Source organism: Rana temporaria, chromosome 4 (genome assembly GCF_905171775.1).
Source record: "Rana temporaria chromosome 4, aRanTem1.1, whole genome shotgun sequence".
Classification (NCBI taxonomy): domain Eukaryota; kingdom Metazoa; phylum Chordata; class Amphibia; order Anura; family Ranidae; genus Rana; species Rana temporaria.
The window spans coordinates 204,025,971-204,050,567 of record NC_053492.1 but is presented as its reverse complement, the minus strand read 5'-3'; the positions used below and the strand labels follow the sequence as shown (position 1 = coordinate 204,050,567).

Below are 24,597 nucleotides of genomic sequence, written 5' to 3'. Positions count from 1 at the left end.
ATCAGTGGAAGTTGGAGTAGAAACAAATATAAATAGAACAGGGGAAGAACAGGGGAAAGATAGAACACTTGAATTTATAAATAAAACAGGGGAAGACAGAACTGTTGGATTCATAAATAGAACAGAAGACGTATCTTTGCACGGGACATATAAATATAGCTCTCTACCTGTTTATACTCCGATAAATGTTTGCCAACAGTTAAGATGGCGCGCGTGGTCGATCTTCCGCCCACCTATGGTAATTTGCAGTGTCACTTCCGCCCCTTTCTAGTGACGTGAATTGTGCGCCGGACGCTGCCCATGATACAGGGATTTGTGGAACAATTTACCAGGTGATCGAGGAAACGGGAAGAAGACATTGCAAGCACCATGATCACCTCGGCGGGTGAGGAGCTGTGTGTTGGAGGGTTGGGGGGAAGCCGCCTTCTATGGTGTAGGGAGAGAGGCGATGTTAGCTGACTCATTGTTTGGTGGTTGTGGAGGCTGGACGGATAGCAGGCCTGATACCGGCACCGTGCGTTGTATAATAGGGGGAGAGGGCCGGTGACGACGTGTGGAGAGAAGCTGAGGGGATATTGGAAACATGCTGAGTCACCTCAGTGTAGGCCTTGTGTCTTATCATCCGCCAGCCTGGCCTGTTCTCCCCCTTGTACACATTGTCTGTACCAGTGTTTCTCAACTGCAGTCCTCAAGGCGCCCAACAGGTCATGTTTTCAGGCATTACATTATTTGGCACAGGTGATTCGATCAGCTTTACTGTCTTAGTAATTACCACAGCCGTTTCATCTGAGGGAATTCCTGAAAACATGACCTGTTGGTAGGGTTGCCACCTCCATCCCTTTGAATGCCCAACACATATAAAACACACAGGTTTTGTGGCTAATTTAATGTAGATAAGGCACCAAGTGAGTTTAATTACCATCTTAATCGGCCACAGAACCTGTGTAATTCAGGTGTGTTCGGGTTTAAAGGGATAAGGTGGCAACCCTACAGCTGTTGGGGCACCTTGAGGACTGGAGTTGTGAAATACTGGTCTGTAAACACAGGGCTGGGGCTCTGCTCTTTTCACACAGCACCACACACACGTCTTGTCTATAAGGGCTCTTTCACATGGGCGGCCCGTTCAGGTCCGCCTGCCAGTTTTTTTGGCGGACCTGAACGGGCGCTCCGTGCTCCTCTATGGAGCCGCGGATGTCAGCGGTGACATGCCGGCTGACATCCGACCCACTCTGATCCGCCAAAGTGTGACGGAGGAAAAACCTACTTTTCCATCCGTCTATCGGATCGGGTGAACACGGACAGACGGCCCGTGTTCATCCGATCCCCCCCCCATAGGGGAGAGCGGAGAAAAGACAGGGCGGTCCTTGCACAGTGTGCGGGGATCAACGGAGCGATCCCCGCTGAGCATCACTGATCCGCCCCGTGTGAAAGGGGCCAAAGGATGAGCTGAGGCGTGTCAACACTGCACAGCGCTAATCACAGGTAGTGAGACATTTGCTGGTCCACAGCTGCACAGATCAGGAAATGTCTCACTAGCTGTGATTAGCGATGCGCAGTGTTGGCTTCCCTTTACCTGTAATGGGGTGTGTGCAGGCTGCTGCTTCATGTACAAATTCTTTCTTCACAGCCTTTGGATACTGCCCTGAGCAGTGACCTTCTGGTGCAGCAGGGCTTAACTGCAGAACTACCAGTGTGAGGGTCTTGTGCCGTTCTCCACAACACAAACTATTATTATCCCACAAAGCAATATGTTCTGTGAATGGGCAGAGGCGCTCCTGGCACTCATCCATACGTTCTCCAGTCACAGAGTGCATTCAACATGAAAGTGTTACTAAACCCACCACTGTAAAAATCTCTATATGCAACATAGCATGCTTGTTATACTCACTGTGGAACCTAAAGCGGATGTCTGCAAAAATTAAAAGCCAGCAGCTACACATACTGCAGCTGCTGGCTTTTAATAATCAGACTCTTGCCTGTCCTGGAGTCCAGTGATGTCGGCACCGCAGTTGATGTTTCCATCAACTGTTGGGTGCTGGTGCCTCCATTGAGAGAAAGGGATTCCGGCAATGTAGCCTTACGGCTTCACGCCGGGAACCTTACTGCGCATGTTTTCGCTTCTCGGTCCTCCTGGCCGGGGAAGGAGGAGGGAGAACTTTGGTGACGTCAATACCCGTGGCTGAGGCTCCCGGAAGTGGGAACAGTATACCTGTAAAAGACAGGTATCCTGTCCCCTCCCTCCCGAAAGGTGCCAAATGTGGCACCGGAAGGGGGAGGCGTACAATTAGTGGAAGTTTCACTTTTGGGTGGGACTTTGCTTTAAGGGGTTAATCCTCTGCATTGTGTTTTTATTCTGTATTCACAGATTCTCCCCCTCCTGCACTGTCTATCTGGGGGAAAAACAGCTAACACAGGCAGGGTAGCTGACCAGCACATGCCCAGTTGTGTCTTTTATGCTGGAGAGAAAATGTACTTGTTCTCAGAGATAGCCAGGTCACATGATATTGACATCACAAATGTGGGCATGTATACAGGCTGTAGTGGAAATTTTCACCTTCCTGAACTCTCAGCACTAGAGAAACTGTGCGGTATATCACTGACCGTGGTATACAGATCGGCCAAAAAGGTATACAGTGGCAGTATTTTGATGTAAAAAGATGATTTATAATCTGTGGGTACTGTTGGGGGGGCTGATGAACTATTTTCATATTATTGGGTTTAGTAGCACTTTTAATAGTAGGAGTTCTGTGAATAGCAAAGGCTTGGGTGAGCAGCACAAATTCTTCACATATGCAGCCATTGCTGTTAACCCCTGCAGCAGAGGAAGATCCACATTCTGGGTAGTATCTGGTGTTCTGTTGAGAAGTGCCCCCCATCGAATAGTGCCGTGCATGCGCAGGACGGAGCCCCACTCCAGCTGAGTTGCTGTTCAGCTGGAGTGATGTGACCAGGGCGCATGCGCACATTGTAGGAGGTATCTCTCGATGGGAGATACCATTTCACAGGCAAAATTAAAACCTATAAAAACAGCAGAGGGAGACCGTAGTTCTCACATTGTGCCTCGCTGTTGCGGGCGGCTTTACAGTGTGCTGATGGTCCGGTTTTGTCTGTGTTGCAGGGCGGGTTTGCCTATGTGAATGGGCAGGTTGTTTGTACAGGTTTAAATTGTGCCTTTGAAATGGTATCTCCCATCGAGAGAGACCTCCTACGATGTGCGCATGCGACATGGTTACATCAGCCCAGCTGATCTGCAAATCAGTGGTTGTGCTATGACGTATGACGCATGTGTAGTTCATCCTGGGCACTATTCAATGGGGGGCACTTCTCAACAGATCACTGGTATTATGGAGAGAAGAATTGAACATGATGCAGCAGCCTGCAGGATATGGGATACACACCATTACAGGTAACTTGTGTGCTTGGTGCTGCGTCCCTCATAAAAAAGAAAAAAGACTCAACTTTAGCATTACAAAAAATGTCTCACCCAAATGAATTTATTTTTATTGGTGTACCAAGTATGGAGAGAGTCCAGTTTGTAAAGCTACAAGGTCATAGTTGTACATAGAGCTTTTGGGAATGTACAGTAGGGCAGTGTTCCCCAGTTACAGGGGACAATGGGCCACAACATAGTCAGTGTACAGGTAATTGGGGAGGATTTGTAAGAAGAAATGGAGGTCTGCATTCAAGGGGCTACTTTGAGTCGCCTAGGCCTATCTGGATTAGAAGGTTGAAAATGTATTAAAGTCTGAGGGCAGGTAATCTTGTATCCTTGAGATGACGCCTTCTCAACAAGGGCCAATTTATTGCTCAGTATAGTAGTTATAATAAGCCGACTTTAAATAATATTTTTCACTAACCTTTCTGACCCCCCCTTTTTATTTGTTTCTCCTCATACTGGTGCTCCCTCCCCTGACTTCTTCACTGAGCTCTATCTTATCTGTCCTTCTATCCCTTCATACCCTGGTGCTAGGTGTAATCCTGCACTCTAACATTTCCTTTGTGCCTCACATTAAATCACTGTCCAAATCCTGCCACCTTCACCTCCATAACATTTCCAAAATACACCCCTTTTTAACCAATGATATAGCAAAGTTACTAACGCACTTATTATCTGTCGCCTCGACTATTGCAAATCCCTCCTCATTGGCCTACCTCTGCACATACTATTCCCTCTTCAATCCGTCATGACTGCTGCTGCCAGATTCATCCACCTCATCAACTGCTCAGTGTCTGCTATCCATTTTGGCCAATCCCTCCACCAGATTCAATACATTTTAATAATAACATACAAAGCTAACACCACCTCTGCCACCAGCTACATAACCAACCTTTCCTCAAAATGTCACCAAAAACATTATTTTTACTCCTCACCAAGACCTCCTGCTCTCCAGCACTCGTATCACCTCCTCCCATGCTTGCCTTCAGAGCCTTTTCCATCCTCAGGAATTCTGTACCTCAGTCTGCCCAACTATTTCCTACTCTCTAAAGAACATCAATTCAGGGAAATCTGTCATGCCTCCACCTAAATTTTACTTAATCAGCTCATCCCCTCACAATTATTACCTTTTGTATCACTTGCCCCTTCCTTTTAGACTGTAAACTCTTACCAGCAGGCCCTCTTAACCATATTGTCCTGAATAGTGTTGTAACTGTACTATTCCCCTTTTATTTTATAAAGCTTTGCGCAAGCTGTTTTCTCATTGCATATCTGGCAGACATTGAAATCCATTTCTGGTAACCAGAATAGCAAATTACTCTCTCTGTGGTACTTGGTACTGCTCTGAATTACTTCAGGAGTACAATATAATAAGTACCTTCCCACATGTATGGTGGATGTGAGCGGTCATGCATTGGTCAAACACCCATACTATCTAAATATCTCCTATAGCAATGCTTTAGGGAAAATCCTAGGGTGGCCAGGGACTCTCCCTCATTGGTTGAGACAACATGAGAGGGGGTGAGGCCGAGCCGTGGCTCTGTGTCTGAATGGACACAGAGCAGCAGCTCGGGTGCCCCCATAGCTTGCTGTGGGGATACTCGGCAGGAGGGAGGGGATAGGAGTGCCGGCAAGGGATCCGAGAAGATGAGGATCTGGGCTGCTCTGTGCAAAAGCATGTTGATTTGTTACCCACAACTCACAAATTAAAGTGGTTCTAAAGCATAAACATATTTACCTTAATGCATTCCTTGCATTAAGGTAAAACATATTTAAGCAATGGTTTTGGCCCCTTACCCTTCCTTTTACCTACCTGAGCCCCCATTCGATCCAGCGCTGTGCACATCAACAGTTCCCCTCCATGCCTCACTGGTTTTACTGGGGGCATCGGGAGGCATTTTGCTTCTACTGCTGTCAATCAAAGCCACTGATAGGAGGCGGTGCCGAGTCCTGCTGTCTGTGTCAATGGACGCAGCATCAGCGCTTGGGAGTGAGCACGAACAACTTCCCCCATAGGAAGAGACTTCCGATAGGGGCGCTGGACAGAGAGGAGGAGCGTCAGTGGGGGACCCGAAAAGAGGAGGTTCTGGGCTGCTCTATGCAATTCTATTGCACAAAGCAGGTAAGTATAGAGATGAGTATAAGTATCGCACATGGAGATTTTTAGGTACCGTAGTTTGTTGCCATTCCACAAGCGTGCGCAATTTTAAAGCATGCCATGTGGTATCTATTTACTTAGAGTAATATCTTTCACACTGCTCCCAAAATTTTTTTTTTTTTTACCATTTCCTTTGATAATAAAAGTGTGTATTTTTTCCCAAAAATTACCGTATTTATCGCCCTATAGCGCTCACCGGCGTAAAGCGTGCACCCCAAACCTATAAGGGAATCCTAATGGGGGGAAAAAAAGAAATACTGACAGTTTACAGTTACTTACAGTTTCCTGGCATCCATCGGCGGCCTTGTCCGGTCCGGCGTCCATCTGCGGCATTCGTGGTGTCCTCCCCGCTTCTCCCGCGCTGTTTTTGAACGCCGCCGCCGACATATACAGAGCGCAGTACACTCGGCCATGCTCGGCTCCTCTCACATAGAGGCTAGGAGGTGGCACAGGGCGTGACCGCGAGCGTGGCTGAGTGTACTGCACTCGGTATATGTCGGCGGCGGCGCTCAGAAAGCGTTCTTCAGCTCCTGTGACCGATCGCGGGACTCCGGTGGCGATCAGGTCCGCGGCTCCCACGGTCACGGAGCTTCGGACCGGGTCGTGGGCGCGCGCCCGCAACCCACTGCTGGGCATTTAACAATCACGTACAGGTACGTGATTGTGCCCAGTTGTGCCATTCTGCCAACGTATATCGGCGTTAGGCGGTCCTTAAGTGGTTAAACTTGTAAACAAAGTTCCAGAAAAAGCCTGGCCAGCAAGTGTACAGCTTTCCCTGGTTGAGGCAGAGATCATTACATCATCTGCCCACATCTCCATCTCACCCAACCAGTGGAAGCCTTTTATTCACTGATAAAAAATACAAGGCTTCCTGTGAATTGCTGAGCAGCACTTGGCCCAACTTGTTTTTGTTTTAGCAGTAGCCGGGAAGTCCTTGTCCCACTGCCAGGAACACTGCTTTATATTATTTGTAGCTCATGCTACATAACCGTTTATACAGCGCTGGCAGCGAGCGCATCTATTACCGTAGTAAAGAAAATTGTTCACAAGCTATTTAAATCCCTTCTCTGCCCAATGGTAGGCTGAACCGGGAGCAGGGTTTTAAAATAGGTTAACCCCTTCACACCTAAGGATCACAATTTTGAAAGTTTGACATGTATTGGTAAAACTGTACATATCATCACAACTACTTGGTGCATCCAGCCTGATAGAGTTTGTGTGTGTATGTGTGTGTGTGTATATATAATATATATATTTGCTCTCCTCCTGCCCCCCCCCCCTTTTTTTTAATCAAAGGAAAACTATCCCAATATAGTAAACAATCTTTTTTTTTTTTATTATTATTTTTTTGCCATTATCATTTACCACTAAAAGACAACTCAAAATACATTTTCCTGATGATTGCAGCGATGCCAAATGTGTATGTTGTTGTTTTGTACCTAGAAAAGTGTTTATTTTTTATTTTTTATATATCATGCCTAAAACACACACAGATACTCATTTAAAAACAAAATTGTCTTTTTTACCCAAAATATGTTGACCATGACCTTTTGACCCCCAACCCTGGCGAGCCTTGATCTTTAAATGTCTTTCTTTATTTTCTTTATGTATTTATTTTGTCAGACTTGGGGTTTGTTTTACATTTCCTCTCCTGCAAGAAAAGGAAGATGCAATGTATCTTCCTCTTCATTTAGAAGAGGTAATAAATACAGGCAGGCTCACAGTGCCTGGTCACTGTGATAGCCAATCGGAGGCTATCGCAGCGATCAGGTGATCCGGAAGCGAGGGTCCCAATTGTTAGTGCGAGACCCTGGGCTGTCGGCGATGTGCTGGGAGATACGCATATATGTGGTCCCACAGAAAAAATAAAACTGTAATTATCCTAATTGTACATCCTGCATCCCTCCCTCTTAATGGCAATAGTTTGCCCCTTACTTGCTTGTATACAAGCTCCATTGAGCTGAAGCTGGAATATTCAATGGTACTCATGCTAAGGGCTCTCAGCCTCATCAAGACATTGTCTGTGAGACACCAGTTCTGATGAGGCTGAGAGCCAGAAACTTGACTCCTGCTGTAAATTACGATATTGGCTTTCTTAAAAATCCCCTTATTTGAACTACAAAGGTGCTAAACGTACTATAAAGAATACTCCTAAAAGGATAACTGAACACTGGTGTAAATAAGGTTAAGGGATTTATATTAATAACCTGCACTTCAAACTGACAATTTTTCTGTTTATAAAGTAAATGCAGCTGTCAGCAGTGTTCATGAAAGCCAGAAATGATTTATAATGTTCAAGCACACTTAGTTCTTCTATAATAATTACATTTCCCTAGAAAATGAGTGGTGTTTAAAAAAAAAAAAAAAAAAAGTTTTGGACAGCATCAAATTCTTTTTCTCCACAGTATTTATATTCACAACTGAGCAGTAGGAAAGTTTTTTTTATTTTTTATATATTTGTAAGACCACTTTAACCCCTTTAAGACGTGCAGAGCAGAAGGGTGGGCTTTAATGTCCATATACTGTGCATAAAGTTGCTGGGCAGCCGATTTATGTACTGAGAATGTGCTCACAGCACAAGGACCAAGCTGTATAGACCGATTTTAGTCCAGAGTAAGGCTGGGTTCACACTGGTCTGACAAACGCTCCGACATTGGGAGCTCATGTCACATGACGTGTGAAAATCAATGTTTCCCTATGAGAGCCATCTTAATTGGTCCGACACAAGTTGGTCCGACTTGGAAAAAAGTTCCTGCACTACTTTGGTCTGACTTTGATCCTACTTCAGCCCATTGAATATCATTGAAGTCGGATCAAAGTAGGATCCTTGTCCTTACCATCCGACATGGTGATTACAGCAGCAGTAAAAATAATTTATCTCACACTGCGATTGTTTTGATTGGTCAAAGAACAAGTCAGACTATCACAAAGTCGGATGAAAGTAGTATCCTGTTCATGAAAGTCGGATGGATGTCGGACCGATGTAGGACTGATGTCACAGAGCCAAGTAGGATGAAAGTCGTATCACAGTTGTGTAGTATAGTGTGAACCCAGCCTAAGGATCATTAGCTGGCAGGACTGTCTCCAATCATGTGACCACTGTGGTGGTCACTTGATTGAGGATCCTTCTAGCCCCTTGGCTGGTAGGGGATTCTGGGGTGGACAGGAAGGTGGTAAAGTACAACTAAACGCAAAACCTTTTTGTTGATAGAGTAAGGATTATAACCCCTGTCAGTTTGTTTTAAAACAACTGCGTGTCCCACAGCCAAAACAGGACATGAGGCAATCCTTGGTTGTCACTAAAACTAGTGTCCCCTTTGGAAGGTTTTCCCTTTATTCCTGTTGTGGTGACAACCCAAAATTTAGGATTTTTTTTCCCTCACCTTTCTCTCGCAGTAAAATTGTGATGAAGTCCAGAAAAAGTAATACGCAAACTACTCAAATTGCACTACTTGAAATTGTACCTATTATGACACTGCCATAGAAACACATTAGATGCTACTTTAGGGAAAATCCTAGGTCATATTTGAAGTCGTACCGGTGTGACCGGGGCCTTAAAGTGATTGTTAAGAATATGTTCGTAGTTTAATTTCCACAATCTGGGCACAAGTACTTTTTACGAATCTGAATTACTTTGGAAATGAGAATAAGCTTGGCTGATGCTAGGAAAGCGGTGTTGGCATGTTGTGTATGGAGATGCATCTTCCTTAGACTTGTACTTGGTCTATTGGTCTCCATATAAGTAACATCACAATCTGGCTTTTATATCAACTAACGGTTTAGCGAAATAAAGGTTTGACTGGGCAGAAATTTCAGTATGATCTGCTAATTGTACTGTTTTTTTTTTTGTCATTTTTACAGCGGGTATTCTTTCCCTTCTTGATGAAGATGAACCTCAACTCAAGGTACAAGCTTTCTTCAGTTTAATCTGTGTAATAAACCAACTTATTTTAGAATAGCACTGACCGCCACTTCTCTTTATAAACTCCCATAATCCTCTAATCCTGTTTATGATATTTTCATTCAGACCAGCTGAAAAATGAGAGTGCTTTTTTTAGGCTGCACATAACATTTCTTTAGTTTAACAACTTCAATACCGGGCTCTTTCACCCCCTTTCTGCCCAGACCAATCTTCAACACTTTAAATGACAATTGCGTGGCCATGCAACATCCGTACCAATATGACATTTTTATCACTTTTTTTTTTTGTGTAGAGTGTAGAGTGCAGTTGCATTCTACACATGCCTTGCGGTACTTAAATGTTCTGCAGAAAATTATACCTTTGGCTAGCCTTGTGATCTGTTGCCTAGGCTTTTTGATTAATAAATTTCAGCCGAAGTAGAGTAACCATTTAGGCAGGGCTGCTGATTGACTGGCTCTGCCTAAATGACAACCCACTAGGTATTTGGCTTGATGCCATGGGAGTCATGAGTCATGCTTTCTGCATAAAGAATAAGCATTACAAGGCTTTTTTTATTTTGGAAGGAAGCAGGGTGATCAAGATTAGGGTGGCGGCAGTTTAGCTTACAGGTCCACTTTAGGGGCAGAAATGGGTAAGGAAAAAAAGTAGAATTACTCAATAGTGCTCAATATTCTCACTGTTCACTAAAAAAATATATTTTTTTCTTTGCAGGAGTTTGCCTTGCACAAGTTGAATTCCGTTGTCAATGATTTTTGGGCAGAGATATCTGAATCTGTGGATAAAATGTAAGATGTTGATAATGAAAGCATTGATTGTACCTTTTGTAATTCTGTAAAATTTTTCTTTGGGGGTCTGGGTGGGGATTTACATTCATGACCCCTACTAGACTAATTTGTAAGCTGCTTCTGTGTATGTGTTTAGATACACCTTGTTTTGAACACTAGGGTTGGATTTGACCCAACTCCACTTATATTTTCTGTTCATGGCGGCAACGCCATTTTTGCACCCTGATGGGCTACTATTGTCCCTTGCCATAGTTCTATATATAAATTGCTATGGAGGATGCACTACAGTGCAAACAGAAATAAACATAATACACCACCTAGTGATAACCTACAGATAAGACAAGCTGTCAACAAAGAAGGAACCCACATGAAAGTATTTTCACTTGACCATGTCAGTTTTTTTAGATACTAAATTTTTTATGTAAAAATACTAATGATACCTTGTTATGATTTTCAGAAATGTGTGCCGCTACTTACTCAATTGTGTTTTCCTTAACAGAGAGGTGCTTTATGAAGATGAGAGTTTCAGAAGCAGGCAGTTTGCTGCCCTTGTTGCATCCAAAGTGTTCTATCACCTTGGGGCTTTTGAAGAATCCCTTAACTATGCTCTGGGTGCTGGAGATCTGTTTAATGTCAATGACAATTCTGAGTATGTGGAGACTATTATAGGTAAGTTAAAATGTCATATTTGACCCATTGTAAATTGTGGTAGTGTAGTACTTTTAAAGGCCCGTTCACACTAGAATGCTGTGCAGCAAACCTGTGTTCACATGCAGTTTTACGCACTGCCCTTGCGCTCTGCAGCAGGTGTCTGTGCAAAGGTAATGATGCACCTAGGGTGGGTCGCAAATGCAGTGCATTTGCTTGAACTAGATCACACTTTACAAAAGTTCCACGTGATCCTGTTGCAGTGTTTGAAAATGCATGTACTACTTTTGGAACGGCACGGTTTCCACCAATTTAAAATAAATATACTGAAATTGCACTGCACTGAACTGCAAGTGAATTGCACAGGGTTCTTGTGCGATTGCATTGCAGTTCCTTGTGTGGGAAAAGGGAATAGCTGCTCCAGGTGGGAACCCAGATGAATATCCTCCGTTGCAGACAACTCAGGTGCAGGCAATGCACTTGGCAAAGCAGGAACAAAGATGGTCTCTGGACAGCCGCACTCTGAACAAATTATAGCCTTTTATTAAAGTGACAGCACTACAAGTCACAGCAAAATAAAATATGGCTGATGCATTTCGCACTGAAACTAGTGCTTAGTCATGGCTTGTTCCTTGTGTGAATGGGCCCTAAAACGTATGAAAGGTATGCAGCCTTGTCCTTTTTGTTTTGGACATAGTTATTGATGGGCTTTTCTCTTATAAAGTTTAGACTTTGTTTTATCCTCTCAGTTGAAACCTCACCTTAAGCAACTGTTGTTCAGTCATACAGCTATTAGTTTGGGTTTGGTTTGTGTGCATTTGCAGTAAAAGAAATTCTAGCATTTTAATCTCTTCAAATTAACATTTTACGCCCATATGCACGTATTTGTGCGTGTAATATTGTCTGGCAACTCAGATTGCTGTTTTTTTTTTTTCTTCATTTATACGCAACACATTTTTGCACGCCTTTGTGTACAGCCACATTGAATACAATGGGCTGCCATTGGATCAGTAAAAAAACACATGTATGCCTAAAAACATTGCTTTTTAAGACAGCAGCGTGCACTGCTCCTCTTTAAAATACTAGTTCACTGGCTTTTATGATGATGCATGCACTTTGGTACTTTCTTATGCAGTGAACCAGAGCAAGTATGCAAATTGGGAGTTCCGATTTTACTTGTAAATCTGTCGGCACTTTGCCGTTTGCTGTAGTCTGGGATATTTACTCTTACTGCTTGCTTGTTCCAGTGATGAGTAATTACTCTGAAGGGGATAAGGACCGTTACGAAATCCCTTTTAGCACAGCAGGTTTTACAATCTCTATTACAGGGATATACAATAAGCGGACCTCCAGCTGTTGAAAAAATTCAAGTCTTGTCATGCTTGTGGCTGTCGGTCTTTCTATGCCTCATGGGAATTGTAGTTTTGCAACACCTGAAGGTCCATTAGTATTTTATTTAATTTTTTCTTTGTTTTCTCTATCCTATCTATTTTTTTATTTTTTTTGTGTACTAACCAAAGGGACATGAATTGGGTTAGTGGAAATATCACTGATGGGGGCCACAGACAGTAGGAAAAACTCAATAGATTTCTAAGTCCTCTCCAAAATCCAGAACTTTTTTTGTTTTTTTTTACTGTACAGTACAGGTAGGAGCCAATTAATCTGCCATTGTATTTATGGTATCTAGGTTTTTTTCTGTGATGTCTTTTCTTTGTACTGTGTCCAATGTCTTAAGAATTGAGTAAATTGGAAAGTCTTTCATTTACTGTATCAATAAATTAGAGCTACAGAGATACAAATATGTTTTTGCTAAAAGCGGGAGTTCACCCAAAAACTCAAACTTTAACATTAGATTGTTTTGTGAAGGGGAATCGGGTGTTTTTTTTTTAAAATCGAAGCAGTACTTAACATTTTAGAGAGATCTTCTCCGTCGCTTCCGAGTATGGGCTGCGGGACTGGGCGTTCCTATTTGATTGACAGGCTTCCGACGGTCGCATACAGCGCGTCACGATTTTGCCGAACGTCGGTGCGCAGTATAGAGCCGCACCGACGTTCGGCTTCTTTCGGCTACTCTTGACGCGATGTATGCGACCGTCGGAAGCCTGTCAATCAAATAGGAACGCCCAGTCCCGAAGACCATACCTGGAAGCGGCGGAGAGGATCGATCTCTAAAACGGTAAGTACTGCTTCGATTTTAAAAATAACACCCGATTCCCCTTCACAAAACCAGCCTCAATCTAATGTTAAAAATTGTTTTTCGGGTGAACTCCCGCTTTAAAGTGGATGTAAAGCCTCTCCTGTACCCAGTGAAGCGAAACAGCCTTAGATGATACAGAGAGGAAACAAATCTCTCTACATACGTTTTACATGCATATTTTCTGTCTTCAGCTTTCTAAATTCTTTAGAAAGTGGACATTGTGTTAGAATTTTTACTTCCTCTTTCAGCAGTGGGAAGGGAATTTTGGCATACACTGTGACAGCTGATTGAAGGAAAGGCACCCCCCCCCCCTCCACATAGTCAGGGGAACAAAGAAACTTGCTGTGCTGTGAATAGATCCACTCTCTGCTAATCTATTTATAGCACTGACCCTGACACACATTTTCAGATGCTTTTATCTCCCGTGTCGGAAAACTTGTCAAAAGTGAATCTGCTGATAACAGAGGAACGAAGCAGCAGAAAGACATGGGACTTAGGAGAGAGAAAAATAAATACTACGGATGTATGTGCACAGGTCAAATTTCATGAATAGAGTTTACATCCACTTTAAGGTTAAATGTTTTACCTTTTTTTTTTCTCTAGCAAAATGCATTGACCATTACACCAAGCAGTGTGTCGAGAATGCTGATCTCGCAGAAGGAGAGAAGAAACCTATAGATGAACGCTTAGAAGGGATTGTTAACAAAATGTTCCAGCGCTGCCTTGATGATCACAAATACAAACAGGCCATTGGTATTGCATTAGAAACTCGTCGACTGGATGTCTTTCAGAAAACCATTTTAGAATCGGTGAGGCCCAGCCTACATTTTCACAAACGTTTTTAATATGGTTATCCTCAACATTGTATTGGGCGTGTATAAATCAAACATTAACCTCTCTAGATTGACAATGCTATGGGGGGAGTTCGGTTAATACTGCTACAGCCATCAGTGTAAATCTGACAAGTTTTCTGTTGGGTAGAAGCGATCGGGCGGTTGTACAGCACTTCCACAAACCCCTGGTACATTTAACCGTCACACCCTGATCTTCAGGCCTAAAATGTGTTTATTTTTTTGTACAAAAAAATGTGTCAGCAAAAGGGTTTAAGCTTAAGTTTCAGACCAGGTGTGTCCAGCCATTTACCCCATATGCGTTCAAACCTGCCCGGGCATGGTATGGCATGGTAGATGTATTTTTCCATAATAAGGGTATTCCCCATATGGGTTATCCAGGAGGAGTGAGTAGGTGGCAAAACGGACTTCCACCCAAATAAAAGCAACTTCCTGGCCTGAAACAACGCCCTAGACACCGCCACTCTAATCAATTCCTCCGGTAAAACCTCCTCCAAGACCCCCAATATAAAACACATAGGGTCAATGGGTACTTTAGTTTGAAACACAACATTGAGTGTCCCCACCACCTCACTTCACTATCTGTGTAGCTTCGGGCAGCACCACAGAAGGTGTATGAGATCCCCGTCCTGCCTTTGACACCTGCAGCATAACTGATCCGCCGCTCTACCCATTCTATGAAGTTTTCACAGGAGTGTAATGTACAATTGGGAAACTATGGATTGAAGAGCTTCCTCCCATTGGTCGCCTGTTAACTGGCCAAGGTCCCTCTCACACAAGGACACTGCCTTACACGGATAAGCCCGCAGGTGACCAGATAACAGCATTTGATAACACTGGGATATAAGCCCTTTAGTTTCGGTGGCAGATTGCAGCACATGGAATACAGGAGTGGGCGATAGTCCACTCCCCCGCATCCCCCTGCACCGCAATGGCGTGTTTGAGTTGTAAGTATGGGAACCACATAGAGGCCGAAGGTAGCCCGTAGTTCGGGGAGAGACGGCAATCTACCATTGGCGAATATGAGACAGCATAGTCACACCATGGGCTCTCCATCAGGGCTCCTGTTGCAGCTTAGCCAACTCTACGTACGAACATCATACATGTTTTACTTGCCTCCTCTGTGCAGTGATTTTGCACAGGGTAGCCTGGAACCTCCTTTTCTAGGGTCCCTTTTTACTTCTCCTGGCCCATCCCTCCTGTCGAGTGCCCCCACAGAAAGCGGCTTGCTATAGGGGCACCCGAGCGGAGTCCGTGTTTGCTTTCAGTCATAAAGCTGCGGGCCCGGCCCTGCCCCCTCTCTCTCTCCTGATTTGTTAACTGACTTTGACAGCCACGGGTTGCTGTGTCTCGGCCAATCAGGGGCAGAGTCCCGGATGGCTAAGACACTCGTGGACATTGCTGGAAAGAGATGAGGCTCAGGTAAGTATTAGGGGGTGCTGGGGAGGCTGCTACACACAGGTGTGTGTTTTTTTGTTTTGTTTTTTTAATCTTAATGCATAATAAAGTAGACTGCATTGTCCCTATAATATTGGTGCATGGTTCATAAAACAAAATGTTTCCCCTTCTTTTTTTTATTTTTTTTGTAGAATGATGTTCCTGGAATGCTTGCATACAGCTTAAAGGTCTGCATGTCATTAATGCAGAACAAACAGTTTAGAAATAAAGTCCTAAGGGTCTTGGTGCAGATCTACATGAACCTGGAGAAGCCTGACTTTATCAATGTGTGCCAGGTAATCTTATTACATATGGATATTTGAGTACTGCCAACATATGAGAGAGTGTTTCTGCAATTTGAAGGGGGGGAGGGAGTTGTAATTTTTTCCTTAAACTGCTATAGCAATATTGTAAGTTAACCACTTGGCGCAAATCGCCGTCATTGTATGTTGGTACTTTGATGCTAAATACATTTGTTATGGCAACATCTAGCTGCCATAACACCAGTATTTTATGAACTGCAATATTAGTAGTTTGGGTTATATGATGTAGCGCAGCAGTTCCATAATTCAGTGTTGCAGAGCTGTGTAAGTGTATTTCAATCAGACAAATTGATTCTGTTCTTTCTGGACCCCTTGCAGCTAAATTATTTAAGAAAGTATAGATGTTCCTTAATGGGTAGTTTTTTCACGAACTGCCCAGTGTCAGGGATTGAGCAGAGATTTTAAGCGACAGGCAAAATATATGGTGCCAAACCTCTGCCCACCATTGTATAAGTGGCTAAGCTTGGTAGCTTTATACAAATGGCTAAGGCCCCTTTCACATTGAGGAGTTTTTCAGGCGGTACAGCGCTAAAAATAGCGCTGCTATCGCGCCTGAAAAACTCCATCACTGCAGACTCAATGTGAAAGCCCGAGGGCTTTCACACTGAGGCGATGCGCTGGCGGGAGACAAAAAAATCTCCTGTCAGCAGCATCTTTGGAGCGGTGAGAGGAGCGGCATGTATACCGCTCCTTCACCGCTCCTTCACCGCTCCTTCACCGCTCCTTCCCCGCTCCTTCCCATTGAAAACAATGGGAAACCGCGGCAATACCGCCCGCAATGGGCCTCTATAGAGGCGCATTGCGGGCGGTATTAACTCTTTATTGGACGCTAGCGGGGGTTAATACCGCACCGCTAGCGGCTGATACCCGCGGCAATTCCGGCGGTATAGCGCCGCTATTTTTAGCGGCGTTATACCGCCACTGCAGCTCCCGCCCCAGTCTGAAAGGGGCCTAAGAATGGGCAAGGGGAGCAGGTGAAAAATCTTAGAGGCTGAAAAGCACAATCTGATCCTCCCAATAATAAAGAATAACAGCATCTAGAACCATGTTTGTGTTAAGGACAAATATAGACATTTGAGCCATCTCTTTATTGCAATGGGCCTTTTGAGTTAAATTTTTTTTCCTGGACATCAGTCTTTGTTTTCACTTTTTGCTTGTGTACCACAGCTTTTAAACTATTAAAAAGACAGAGCCACTTATGCTGCTCAGTAATGATCAAACCATATACAAAAGTATTATTATTCAAATAATTAATCCATGGAAGCTGCCAACACCTATGTGTCTTCACAAATAATGATAATAAATAACAAATATGATCATAAGTAGTATAATGAAGGTACACTCTAGGACCACAGTGCACACAAAAATCATAAAAGTTCCAGAAGGAGTGGGTAAATAAATAAGCCCTGCCTGGGCAGTAATATAAAATGAAGGTGCTACAAAAATATATAAACCAATAATAAAATATACATATAAAGAATGATGTACCCTACTGAGTGGTGAACCAAATAACCAGTGCTGCAAATATCAAAATTATTGCAAACGTGTAATCCATATAGTGACATTCAATTTAATAAAACAAATGGAAGAAATCCATATATTCATAGATGATCAAAACAATAATATAGCCCCTTCCAGTGATGTAAATAACCAAAAAGTCCACAAGTAATTAAATATATTTGAAAAGAAACCAAAGTCCAGTGTCAAAATATAAGTGCAATATAGTAGCTTCTTGCTTGATGCGATTCCATGCCAATGTAAAATCTGTGTTCCACCACTGTGCAATCTAGCAGCTCACCTGAATTGGTGACCCATACTTTTTATACAGGTCTAACAGTGCTTAATACAGCAGTTACAATAATGAGAATTACAATATAATGGCTGTTACTTTTGTGTTTGTGTGTGCAAAAAGATTAATAAAGATTTAAATTACTCGATCAAAAAAGGTGTGTGTATGGATAGATGGATGGATAGATAATAAAAATAAAAGAAAATGGCTGTTCCACCCAGTTCATATTTACCGCTCCACCATGCACTTGTTAGCGTGGCAGAACTAGGAGTTCAAATTGACAGGATGGCTGTTCATTGTGAACAAGGGCTTCCATAAATGCATGTCTTTCATTATATACAGTAATTGCACCATTGTGATCTGCATGAAATTTTAAGAGGTATTTGTAAACCCTAGACCAGTGATGGCGAACCTTTTTGAACCTGAGTGCCCAAACTGCAACAGACAACCTCCCAGAGTGCCCAAAGTTTGCTATTCTGGAGACCCCTTTTCTTATGCTGGAGACAAAATCTAGAAACACAGTGGATGTATAAGTCACTACAGACCTTTCTCCCCACTCAGTACAGACCCCCTTCATGGTCACTCTGTTCCCCTTCTGTATACATCCACAATAAAATAAACCTAGTACAGACCTCGGAACAGGGCGGGTATTCGTACTGTCTGTGTAGATATACATAGCCGAGGGGGGGAGATGTCTTCAGTCCACAGCCACTCTGCTGTGCGAGACAGCCTGCGAGAGATGCGGCATCAAACCCGGCAGCACCACTTTGTCTTGTCCGCACCCACCATGGACACGTCGCCCCTGGCCCCAAGGCCCTGTGGAAAATGTAGTTCTATGGGGCAGGTAGGAATGAGATGCACCTCCGTACAGGATGGCTGAGCATGCCCATGGAGAGGGCTCTGCGTGCCAGCTGTGGCACGCATGCCATGGTTTCGCCATTACTGACCTAGACAATGTCATGCTTGTAGTACTCTTTAAAATCTCCAAATCCTGTACTGCTTGAATAGTGTGGCATATATATTGACCCTTTTCACTAGTTAATCGCTGTAACAGTTTGGCTCTGAATGCTATTCGCTTGCTTTCCAGCCCTTGCACACTGTTCTGGATTTTTTTCTAATTAAGTAGTCGGTCACATACTAGGCTATACAGACTTCTCCTTTCAAAATGCTTACCCCACTGATCCAGCACTATCCCGTCTGCAGCACAGCTATTTCCCTCTTCTAATATCACAGGAGACTCAGAGCGGCGGAATCCTAGGCTCTTGCTGCTGTCAGTGAAATCCTGGGAGGGAGAGGGTATGGCGGGGCTGTGTGTGTCTTTGAACATACTCAGCCTGGCTTGGGAGCACACCTGCATGAGTGCCCCCTTGGCACATGGCTTGCTGATGAGGAACTCGTAGGAAGGAGGAGAGAGCAGCGGCAAGGGACTACCAAAGAGGAAGGTAAGCCACTGCAATTTGCAATATTGTTGCACAGAGCAGGTACCTCTTCTATTTTTTTTTTTTTATCCTAATAGTAATTAGTGACAATGTAGTAAATTTTTACTTTTAGTAGCAATAAGTAATGTAGCGCCTTGTCTAAATAAAAATACAAAAATGTTTTGATGCTGAGAAATTTGACTTTTTTTCTACTTTTCCATTCTTATATTTCTTCTTTTTCTTTTCACAGTGCCTCATTTTCCTAGATGACCCCCAAGCTGTTAGTGATATACTGGAAAAGCTGGTGAAGGAGGAGAACCTGCTCATGGCTTACCAGATATGCTTTGACTTATATGAGAGTGCTAGTCAACAGTTCCTGTCTTCAGTCATACAGAATCTTCGTACAGTTGGAGCCCCTATTCCTTCAGTTCCAGGTTCTACCAACACTGGCACAGTTCCCAGTGTTGCCAAAGAAAGGTAGGATCTCCAGGAGTAGCAGGTGCTCAATCTTCAAAATAATGCAGATCTCGGGTTTCCCAGTAACATTTAGCACTGCATAATAGTTTTAACAAACAAACATGGGCTTGTCATGTACACTGAGCCCATTTACAGCACTGCTCTGTGCTGTGATGACTCGACTCCCACACATATGCACAGGAGTGATGTCAATGTGGCCCAGCTATTTAATCGGTCGAACAGAGCAAGCTCAGAAATAAGAGTGGGAGAAGATGAAAGCACTCGGGACAGAGCACAGGCAGCGCAGTGTTGGAGGGCTTAATTTCACAGGCAAGTATGCCATAAGGTGCTTATATGCTGTGCCATGTTAGGAGCCACTTCATCACAGCGGAGTGGTGCCGTAAATGGGCTCAGTGTACGTTACTGCTGACAGGGCTTTAGCTATCTCTGATCTGTAGAACAAGATCACGATTTAAGACTAGAACAGTGGTTATTTGCTTGGGCACCAGTTTATGGTAGCTATAACATTAGGCCTTTTTCCATTTATTTAAAGTAAAGCAGGTGTAAATTGGTCGTCATTTTTTGATTAGTATATGATTTACTGTTAACTGCAACGCTGTTTTTGTAGTATTCGTTTATCCATGATTGACTGAATACACAACAGACTTTTGTTTGCATGTCATTGTGAATCACTGTTTCTTTTCACTTATTACATTCTGGTTCTAATTTCCTGTTCTGCATCGTATAATCCTTTTGTAATGTTTGCAGTGAACCAATGGAAACGGAGGACAAAGCTGGCAGCACAGCAGGCAGCAAATCAACTGATGCGGTTAGTGCCAACGCCGAACCTTTTAAAATCATGATTTTTATAATGTGTGTATATATAATTACTTTGAAAATGGTTTCTGATTTATTATGTGTTTTTGTGAACTTTTTTTCACTTCTGTGTTTTTACGCATTAGCGGTACATGGAATGAATTGTCATTCAAGTCTGGCAACCTTTTATGCATCTCAAGGATTAGGGTCTGTAAAAACCCACTCCTCTATGGGTTGTAGTATGTGCAGGTGATCTACATACTTGAGGGATAAGCAAGCTAGCATTTCTTCTAAGAATGTTGCTCACACAGAAGAGGAGAAGCTGAGAGTGCTGATGAGAGACCCCAGAAGAGGAGGTTTGGGGTTGCTCTGTGCAATGCAATTGTGCAGACTAAATAAAGCTGGGTAAACACGGTCTGAATATTGGCCAATTTAGCAGGAACCAGCTAACATTCGGACCATGTGTACAGCTGTCCTGACAAGCTGGTCTAAGGACCAGCTTTTGTTGAAGGGACATGCTGGAAAACCAGCAATCTGATCAGCGCTTGCAGCTGTGGGTGTTTTTATTTTGCCATAAAGCTGATGTTAAGCTGCCAAATGCAACCCATTCAGGTAAAAGGGACAGTGCAGGAACTAAGTGTAATTCACATGGTTGCTGTGGGCTTTCACAGACTAAAATAGCAATTTTTAGAAGGCCTTTTGAGCCAATTGTCAATCAGCTTTGACAAGTGGTCCACTGTCACCGTGGATCTTTTCAGAAGTATGTTAAGAACCAGCGCATATGTAAATGAGGCTTTAGGAACATGCCGCTGCTTATTTTAGTTAATGCCATACACTGAATTAAAGCTGTATAGTTTTGTGTTTTCATAAATCTGCCATTGAATCAAAAGGAGCCTAGTGGGTATAATGGTCGAGCACAAATATTTTTGGAAAATGTATCCTATGTTATGCGTAGGCCACAGTTAAAATAAGTCATTTAACACCCATGGGAGTACTTTCAATATGGTTTTTGTAGTTCCCTTTTTAGCAGTCTTGCTAGGATGAATGGCTAAAATCAACAGTTCTTTTTCTTTGAGAAAGTATTGCTCAAGTCCCCCATATATCTTTAGGCTGGGTATGAGGTCACATAACCTCTGCTAAAGGGGAAGGATCAACCAGTCTGTCCTCTAACCCTCTCATTCAGCAGAGATAATTAGATTTTGTGAATTGGGGCACAGGTAGGGTTTTTTTTTGTGGTGGCATTAACATGTCATTGTGTGTGTGTGTGTGTGTGTGTGTGTGTGTGTGTGTGTTTTTTTTGTTTGTTTTTTTGCCTGAAATACGTTTTAATAGTGGACACATATCTTATGCAGCATATTTTCCTATGTCTTCAGAGTCCAGAGCCTAAAGACCAGATTTCAAAAATGATAAAAATCTTGAGTGGAGAGATGGCTATAGAGCTAAACTTGCAATTCTTGATACGGAACAACAACACAGACTTAATGATCCTAAAGAACACCAAGGTTTGTTAGCTTGTGACATAACTGACTTTGTGTTTTTGTGAAAATACTTTCCACTTGGGGGCCATAGACTATAGTGACATGTACTTTACAAGACTCGGGGGGGATTCTCTACACCTTCTGCGATTATTACCATGCTTCCCAAATTACGCAGCTATCCCAAATTACGCAGCTATCCCAATATATGCCAAGTCATACAGACCTGACTGGGTGGTGCTAGAGACCCAGACTTGTGTACCCCAGCCTATCGACCCTTTGATGTGGATTTCGGTTAAGCATCAGCAGGCAGTTCTTTGCCCTACACTATCCCATTTCTTTTTTTTTTTTTTTTTGCGACATGCTGTGTAAATCATTGCCACTCATGTTCCATCCCCCCCCCCCCCCCATTACCCCTGTTGGGCCATTTTTTTTCATAACCTGACACTGCCATCCGGTCCATGATCCTGGGAGCTCCAAATGTGGCTTGAAAAGGGCCTTTATCGTATCGGACAATTCTTGGATCGTAGAGGATTTTTTTTTTTTGCTTCATATTTTGTCCAATAGCTTTAACATGCTGGCTTCTGAGGCCTACCGCTTACAACAAATATTGCATTTTCCTAAGTCTGTTAGTAGACTTAAACCTGTTGCGGTTCGTACAGCAATTGATAATGGGTGTTATCGCAGTGAGCTCCAGAGGGGCGGTGTCTCTGAACTTTATAAACTTTGTTAACTCCACAGGTAAACTGCCCTATATGCTGGCCTGGTAAAGGGATTTGGGGGTTGAAATCTCAGAAGGTGAATGGAGGGAATGGTCTGTGCGGACATATAAGGGCATTATGAATATCTCCCTGGTAGAAGTGGGCTTTTAGGTGGTCTCTCGTTGGTATCTAGTGCCCAAGCATTTACATCAAATGTACTCGGATTCCTTGGCCCTGTGTTTTCGAGGTTGTGGGCTCAATGTTCCACATGTGGTGGTCATGTAGTAAGGTTCGGTGCTTCTGGATCAGAGCCCACAACTTAATATACTCTGTGACCATGGTAAATGTTGTCAAAGACCCTAAAATAGCTTTACTTCATGAATCTGTAAAGGGAATACCCCACCATTTGCAGACTCTATTTTACACTTTTAACGGCCAAAATTGCTATCGCCACTGCCTGGATGAATCCCGTGGTTGGGTTGACGGTAATTAAGCATAAGCTTACCTGGCTAATGATTAGTAAAAAGCTGGTTAGTACATTTTGTGATACTACTGTCTGGTTTGAAAGGGTCTGGAACCCTTGGATTCAATATCTTCAAACTCCTGTATAGGCAGTACTCTGGTGGGTGTCGGAGATGGAGTGGAGATCTTGATCTTTTACTCCTTGGATGGTTGATTCAAGCCAACTGTAGGCCTTATTTGTATGTTCTTGTCTACCCCTTTTACCTTTTGCAAAACACTTTCAATAAAAAAAAAAATTATTGAAACTGAAAATACTTTTTTAACCCTACAAAAAAAAAAAAAAAAAATTCAAGTATGTACAGTAAATACAGTATATCTTAAAGCTCTTTAAAGAACAAAATAGCTACCTCCTCCCAGTTCTTTTCAGTTTCTTCTTTTCACTATCTTTTTTTCTCTATCTATCCAGTCCAAGAAAAACCTAAATAATTAGCTGTATGCTAATTTTGGTTTGGCGCTGCCTTTATTGCCTGTCCTAAATAATGCAGCGTTTTATGGGCTGTTCATGTGAATTTCTATTCTCCAGAGCCACAATCAAGATACAGCTTTCTGGTTACAGGTCACATAAAGTGTGTGTAAAATATATACAAAAAAATATAATTTCATTCAGTTGGTGTCAAAAAACATTGTGCACTTTGCATGCGCCAAGTATATGTATAAATTGTTTTGTTACTGAATAGCGGTCTGCTTTTTGCTTTAGGATGCTGTGAGGAATTCTGTGTGTCATACGGCTACTGTAATAGCAAATTCTTTTATGCATTGTGGCACCACCAGCGACCAGTTCCTCAGGTAAGTTCACCACTGGTCTGTCTTTAAAATGGTTTTGTCAGGTCTTGCCTACAGGATGAATTTAAAAAATGCCATGCGTTCTTCTCTGTGTTCTGTATGTAAATGCAAAATGTCAGCTAGAAAGAGACTAATGCTAGCTTCAGGGTGTGCAGGTCCTTTTTTTATTTTTTTAAGGCCAATCATGAAGTTTAATGTGAATGTGCTTTAACTAAAATCTGACGGGTACTCTTTAGGCTCCTGCTTTTATGACTTGAATCATTGTCATTGATCATTGTAAATTCCTATTTTCAGTTACTGTCAAGTTATGGATTGCTGTAAACCATTCCATAGTTGCTATCAATTAAGCTAGACCTATTTTAAGTGTACTAATTTCAGTCATTAGGTCACATGCCAGCATTACTTGGGGGGAGATATATAATATATATATATATATATTATATTATATATATATATATATATATATATATATATATATATATATATATATATATATATTATATAATACATTTTTGCTATCCTGCTCCTGATCTCATGTGACTTAAAGCCTAGGCAAGGATAATTTGGGTCTGTGGCTACTAGGAACATTGTTTTTGTGTTTTTCAAGGCTGTGATGTGTTTTTATATTTTGGTCAGACAGAAATTGTCCTTCTATAATCCGCCCCCAGTGTGTGCTAGCCTCTCGCCTTAAAGATGGACCCCAACGGGTCTAGTGGCGCAACAACGAACGTTTAACATCAAACAATTGCCTTATCCTCCTCCTTGATGTATCCTGGACAGGGAATCACAGTTTCAAAAGCTGTCTTTCCATCCAATCCAAGTTCCACGACCTGCTCCTCTGAAATAATATCTCAAGATCCACAGGATTAAAGACCGAAGA

The 24,597-nt window shown here is 42.8% G+C and overlaps 1 protein-coding gene across 1 annotated transcript in view; it reads left to right on the top strand.

Moving 5' to 3' along the window:
• The first annotated feature begins 267 nt into the window (after window positions 1-267).
• Window positions 268-24,597, top strand: part of PSMD1 (proteasome 26S subunit, non-ATPase 1) — a 102,546-nt gene continuing 78,216 nt past the window's right edge. Inside the window, exons 1-10 of the mRNA XM_040349713.1 lie at window positions 268-385; window positions 9,456-9,499; window positions 10,228-10,301; window positions 10,801-10,970; window positions 13,750-13,955; window positions 15,587-15,730; window positions 19,215-19,441; window positions 20,189-20,249; window positions 21,610-21,738; window positions 23,632-23,720. Of these exons, the coding sequence (XP_040205647.1) occupies window positions 370-385; window positions 9,456-9,499; window positions 10,228-10,301; window positions 10,801-10,970; window positions 13,750-13,955; window positions 15,587-15,730; window positions 19,215-19,441; window positions 20,189-20,249; window positions 21,610-21,738; window positions 23,632-23,720 (1,160 nt within the window). The 5' untranslated portion in view covers window positions 268-369. The remainder of the gene's footprint in view (window positions 386-9,455; window positions 9,500-10,227; window positions 10,302-10,800; window positions 10,971-13,749; window positions 13,956-15,586; window positions 15,731-19,214; window positions 19,442-20,188; window positions 20,250-21,609; window positions 21,739-23,631; window positions 23,721-24,597) is intronic.